Here is a 6,695-nt window from a genome sequence, read left to right as displayed (position 1 = left end):
CTCGTAACCTAACTCAAGATATTGTTGGGATAAATGGTGATGTTATTCCATAACAGAGAAGAAAGCGTGGAAAAAAATAACATCCATGAGGTTTTTGTTGCAAATGGTTCAATCACTAACTTTGCTAACCTGAACCTAGTTGGTTCTTGATTGTCCCTTGCCAAAAGAGTACCAAAATATCTCAGGCAGGAGCTTCGGACTTTATCAAGAGCGGGATAGACGGAACGAAAGAGTTGCAAGGAATAAACGATTCTGATAGTTTTTGTAACAACATTTTTTGCGGACTTCCTAAGCGTTATTAGGAATGGAATTTCCAGCAGTTTAAGATGAATGACTTATTCGTTTTACTGAACTTTATTTTCATACACTATTTGATCGACCAACGAATTAGAATTGGCAGATCTGGTTAGCCCTTGAATAAAGGGTTGATCAGTATTTTTAGTCAAAAATGTGTTCACTTAAATCGTGTTACTAGATCAACGTCTACGTACCCACTACGAATATTTGAGGGCAGTAAATTAAACAATGAAGACGTTTATTAGTGAAAAAAAAACGTCAAGTTTGATTCGATAGTGAATGCGAACTTTGGTTCGGTTTTTTTTTTACACGAACTTTTCTAACCTCTACAAGAAATGTAAGTCCCAGAACTATTGAAAAGAAAGATTATAATTCGCCTATTTATTACCTTCCAATTTTTAAATGATATTTGGTCTACAAATGAATTTTAGTTGGCAGAATGAGCTAGCCCTTGACTGCAAGGTTGATCTGGAATGCCATCTAAACATTTGTCCAAGTCTGACTTGAAAGGTGCTACCGGATCAACAAGGCCTACGTATACCCTACGAATATTAGAGGGAAGCAAATTAAGCAATGAAGAAGCCTGAGAAAAAAGAAAAGTGGACTTCATGGTTCGAACTAGCCTGAATTCTCGAGGGCTTAAAGGTGCTCTCAAAAGGCACGGTAAGCTTCTACGGTCACTAGAATTGACCTTAAATTCTGTGTTGGGACAAAGCTTTTGAAGAATGCTTTTGAAGATGTACAGTATCAGATACCTTTCGTACCTTCTCTGAACACTGTACAGTCCCAACCTTACTAACCTCTCCCAATGGGAGAGCTCTCTCATTCCTGTGATGTACCAAGCGAAACATCTTTGGACTTGTTCGACCTTTTGCAAACCTGCTGAACTCATTGGGGCCCAAATGGGTAAAGCATGGGCATGTTAGCATATTTTGCAGAACAACTGAACCCAAAATATATTTGAAGATCTTCATCGTTATCGAATGTTGAAACAAATCATGAGGTTTCTGTGATCTATTATATTATTCTTCCGTCTGATTCTAAAAATATTGTTAAAGGCACTTAGCATTGTTATTATAACTGATGTTATTGTAGCCAGTGGATCTGTTTTGGTCCAGTTTTGGGGAGTAATAAAAATGCTGATCTTTACATCAATTTTTACATCGTGCTCCGAATACTTAAGCTTTAACATCAAGTCTTCATTCGGATCCATTTTGGTGAGCGAGTTCACATTGTTAATCGAAATCAAGTCTTTTGAAGCGTACTTCTTCGTTGTTGCTGAAAGTTGGAAATAGACTTGGCTAAGGTTATTTCGGTTTTTATTGGCCTTTGGAGGAACTTCAGTGTCAATTCTGCGCCTAACTTGGCCTTCTGTTTTGTGTGTGTGTGTGTACATTTTTTAACTAGATGATACATTTGCAAAGCTCATGACGAGAGAAGATGGTGTAAGTGTGCTAGCTTAAACTATCGAAGATTCAAGTGACAGAATCCTAAGCTGGATCCATATCTGGCAAAAAAATCCATTCACAATGTATATACAATACACGTACTCTCGGAGGGGCCAACGTCAGGCGTGCTTCTCTCCAAATCATTGTTCGGGCCAATCTATTTCGTGCTTTAACTTGTGGGACTACATGATGCTCGGGAAAACTTCCTTTCACGAATCCCCACATACGATACGTACAAGTTTTGTGTGGTGTGGGCCGTTGTAGTCTAGATCTGGCTCCATTTGATACGCCACTTGTTGCTCCTCGGTTCTCTCGGGTAGGTTCGTTTGAAGCCTCAACACCCTACGTATAGGATCGTGGCCGGGGTCCAAATGGGAACTGGCAATGGTGCTGGTGCTGCTGCTGCTGCTGCTTATGATGATCATGATCATGATAAGAATGATGATGTTGAGTGAGGGTGAGGGCAACGTTTTATCCTCGCTATAGCGTCATGTGATGAATTAGTATATCCAGTCGAGGTAGCGTACTAAATGGAGTGTAGAGAGAGGAGAGACCTTTTTGACTTCAAGTGCACCTTCCCGTCCCATTAATACAATCAAGAATCTCCGTTCTCAATCTCGTGCGTTCAAGGATCAGTGGAAAAGGCAAACATTGATTATTCATTACAAATGTCAGTGATAGTCAGGGTGGTGCTTCCAATTCCACGTTGACTTTTAACCACATGAAGAATTGAATGTCAGGACAACGGTTTGACAAAGGATGAGAGGGAGCTTTGAATAGATGAATAATTTCACCAAGTGATTCGTCTGCTCCATACCCCACAATTAACCTTGCTCAAAGAAGTGACCACGCAATAACTTAGCCGTCAATCGTGCATTTACATTGTACCTGTCTCGGCAATATTCTAACCACATACAGCATTCATTGTATTGAGGGTTAGTCCTACTATTGCGTTTCGGTTCTCTCCACTACGTTCCTTTTGTTGTGTCGTCTTGAACCTTATCTAGTTCCACTTTGTCGATAGACGGTGGTTCCCTCAGAGCCATCCCAAGCGACCATAGTTACGCGGGATTGTTGGTGGTGTTCGTGAAGTCGAATGTGTTTATAATTCATGACAACAATCGTCAGATCTGTTGTAACTAGCAGTACTGAGTGAGAGTTCTGTGCAAGCGATGTGCTGACTGGCTGTTGGAACGGTGGGTCCGTAGTCATAGAGGCCAAACGGAGCACGCCCGAAGAGCATTTCACTCTTGCAGTGAAGTACGTTCCCAATCAAAGTAGAAACTGGCATTAAAGTGTTCACTATCAACACCATGGTCCCTAATCACGGAAATAAGAGGATGTCAAGATGTTTGGATTCATTCTATGATCTGTCATTTTGAATTGCTTTTATCACCCTCTGAAGTTGGCGAAACTTGTCCATCTGGCCATGATCGTACTTTGACCTTTTGGGAAAACCTTCTCTGGGATAGAGGGAACGATCTCATTTGGTTTCTGTGCGTCTAAAGTGAGGCATTAAGGTATTTCGGTGGTCTCGTCAGTCCGTGTCTTTTCCTCAATCGTCGAAGAAGATTCTTCTTAGTTTATGGCTATGTTGTAACGAAACAAGAAAGGCGTGAAGAAGAAGGTGAACAAGAATATCGGGTCGTCATTTTTAAAAGACCCCTGTTTCTCTTTCCCACCCATGGCCAAGGAGCCTTTCGTTAGTGCCGTGCTTGGCTAGCGGAAAATTTGAAGTTTGCAAAGGCTGTTGCCGATTACCAGTACTGCCTACCTACTACTCCACGTACTACTACCACCACGTACGTCACACACCTCGTTTCATGAGGATTCGCCGGCCTGTCATTACCCCTTTGTCATTTCCGACGATTTCTCATTGAGCTTTGGTTGCTTGCCAGAACTGGCCATGAAATACTGTTTTGCATAGTTCAGACAAAGTTTGGCTCGTGCTTTCCTCGTTTTGACGAACACACAGGCGAACGAAGGTGGCACCGAACCCAAACAGGCTAGCCGTCGCTAAGCACTCGCTCACTCACTTAGTCCGTTAGTTAGTTCGTCGCGTATGTTTTGTCCGTTCCTTCACAAATAAGTGAAACAAGAGCATGCAGTGAAGAAAGACTTGGGCGCGGACGAAATAATTCGAGAGCAATAATACCTTGGGAGTTGGGACGTGAATGTGAATGTGCAGGGAGTGGACACCAAACTCAAACCCACGTGCTTTATGAAGCTTAATAATGCTGAGAAAGGAGCCTGCTCAATACGGTCCGTGCATGTGAGAGCTAAACACCCGAACCAGTGTTAGTCATGTTTTGGTTCATGGAAAACTGATACATGACACGAAAAGCTGAAGACTATCACCATCGGCCTCCGTCGAGCTCTTGTTTGTTTCAAGATGGCGAATCTCGGGTACTTGACCCTGTTCCTCTTGGCAGTGGCGATCTACTTCCTGTGGATGGATGTCGCTTTATATATCAACCTGCAAAAAGTGCCCCCGACCTCGCCCACGGTCCAGCCTCTCCAAACAAACATCAGTGATTACACTTATACACCCTTTTACCCAATCACCGTGAAGCTTCTGTTCCAAGGACCCACCATTCATTACATAGATACTCCACTTGGGTTTTGGACCGTGGAGTACACCAATATAGCGCAATGGATCTCGGCCAACGGTGTGTCCATCGTGGGCGTCTTCTTTGCCGCCTGTGCTGCCAAAATGTTTTTATCCGACTCACTCAAGGTGCGCCAATTAGGCGTGCTCATGTTCAAAATCCGGGATTTTATGGATAGCTTAGACGGGACTGTGGCCAGGGCTCGTCGTTCGCAAGTGGCCTTACTCGTGGAACCTGGAACCTTTGGCTACTACTTCGACGGAATCTGTGATGCTATTGGTGATACCATGATTTTCTTGGCAATCATAACTTATTGCAACCGCAATTATTCGATTGGAGCCAAACACGGAAATAGACTCTCCTATCTGCGTCTGGATGCCACGAGCATATCCAACGCCTTGCCAACGATAAACAAACCCTCTTGTCGGAGCTACTTCAGTTTCTGTCGCAAGAACCAACCCGCCATCACCCTATTCATCTGCATTGCGTGCCAGGCATTGCTCAGCTCCATGCTTTGGAACTTCTCACTGATTAAGTATCACAATCTATTAGAGACCGACCTGTACGCCAAAAACTCAAGTGGTATCTTGGCCCAAAACACGACCTTGAAATCGCCGGCCATGTGGATGATCGTGTACTTTTGGCGCATCTTGAACCCACATAGTATCACGCAACTGATCCTCATCGCCATACTTTACGACAAGGCGTTTGAGTACCTCACCACTATTCAGTACCTAGGCTACATTCCAATTCTTGCCATTGGTTTTGCCTCACAATTGTACGCTAGGTATGCTCTCTCATCGATTCTAACGATGAGTTGATTCTAATAAAGACAACTATCTAAATGTGATCTTAGCCGAGCCAATAGTGAAATAAATTCCCCTTCGACTTTCACCTCAGTTCTGACTTAACCCGGGAGCTCCTAGGTCGACATTTTCGTCACTATGCTTCTCATGCAAATCAGCTATTTAGCTTGAAGGACCTCAGTTAGGGTTCTCAACTCGAGCAGAAAAAAGGTACTGCCGAGCAATCAAAGATCAAGAACGAGTCTTGAAGCAACCCTTTGTTCGAATCCTAGAAAGGCAGGGTCACGTTTTGACACTCAGTTAAGCATTTTTGATTTTGACTTTGTACCCTCCTTTGCTAGAGATGGGAGCCCTAGCTAAGGTCCTTAAAGCTAAAAAGCTGTCTTTCCAGATCAGTACACAGGAGTTGAAGGATTAAGCCTTTGGGCATCTTGTTTTAATTGAACAATAGCATAGGTTTGCTAATGCATGAGAGCTAGACTTTTACAAGATTTTTATACGTACAAGTGCTTTGGGTAAGAATTTTCGTTTTATTTTCGATAACGTGACCATAAAACATTTGTTGCGAGACAAATTTCCAAAGAAATCGAAACTGAATGAAACTGAGAAAGATTTTATACTAGCAGGTATTCAATTTTGTACACATTGACACGTTTGTCAGTCATCAGGTAGTGCCAAAACCAAGTTCAGTTGTCGATCTTTATTGACCTTTCATGATCTGTATTTACAGCAGGGCACAACTGTGCTTGTGGACGTTTGTTATATCGATTGGTCGTATCCAAAACAGAAAGATTGAAAGTCGATTTTTTATTTCGTCAATGTAGAAAGGACAACGGCTCTACTTGGAGCCGTTTTCTACGCCGCCTTGTTAAAACACATGATTAGGAACAATAGACACAAAAAGCTCCTCCAATGTCATGTTATCAATGTATGTAATAATATGATGTAGCATGTTATCAAGTTATTTCTTTTTAAAGATGCACTCCTTGTAGCAGGTTTGTTGGCTCACAGTTTAAGCAACGAAACATTTAGTGTACATATCGTCATGGTTTGTGTTGCAAATAGTCAGCTTTTCATGGCAAGTTCATTTTTTTCCAATAATTCAGTACGAACAGTCAAAGACGACGTCGCTACCGGACAACGAAGTTGGGGGGGCAGGGGAATGTACGGAGACCGGACAACTCGACCCAGGACAACTCGACCCAGTAAACAACTGGACCAAGTACAATAACTAAACACAATACATTGACCAAAAAACATGATCATGGAACAAAATTTAAGCTTGATGAGTTAACATTCGATGTGCATTCAAAGATGTTAGCATCAGTAAGGCATTAAATAACAAATCAAGTTTCAGTAAAACATTATCAAACTGGATTTTCACACCTTGATTGAAGTTAGCATAATATGCTTTTAAAGATCAAATGATGAATTGGGTAAAACCATTCAAATTTTGACATGTTTCTCATCACAGACGACACATGTGCGAGTACCGGGTGCAACGGGCCAGGTACTCCAAATCACATGTGAGGGAG

At 42.2% G+C, this 6,695-nt stretch overlaps 1 protein-coding gene across 1 annotated transcript; it reads left to right on the top strand.

The window, feature by feature from the left end:
- The first annotated feature begins 2,304 nt into the window (after window positions 1-2,304).
- LOC131881032 (ceramide phosphoethanolamine synthase-like) lies at window positions 2,305-5,248 on the top strand. Its single transcript, XM_059227784.1, has one exon. It carries the CDS (start codon window positions 4,138-4,140, stop codon window positions 5,173-5,175), a length of 1,038 nt encoding a protein of 345 aa, XP_059083767.1. The 5' UTR covers window positions 2,305-4,137; the 3' UTR covers window positions 5,176-5,248.
- The last annotated feature ends 1,447 nt before the right edge of the window (window positions 5,249-6,695 follow it).

The sequence above is a fragment of the Tigriopus californicus genome, chromosome 5 (assembly GCF_007210705.1).
Source record: "Tigriopus californicus strain San Diego chromosome 5, Tcal_SD_v2.1, whole genome shotgun sequence".
NCBI classification, from domain to species: domain Eukaryota; kingdom Metazoa; phylum Arthropoda; class Copepoda; order Harpacticoida; family Harpacticidae; genus Tigriopus; species Tigriopus californicus.
This window is presented reverse-complemented; position numbering and strand designations above follow the sequence as displayed.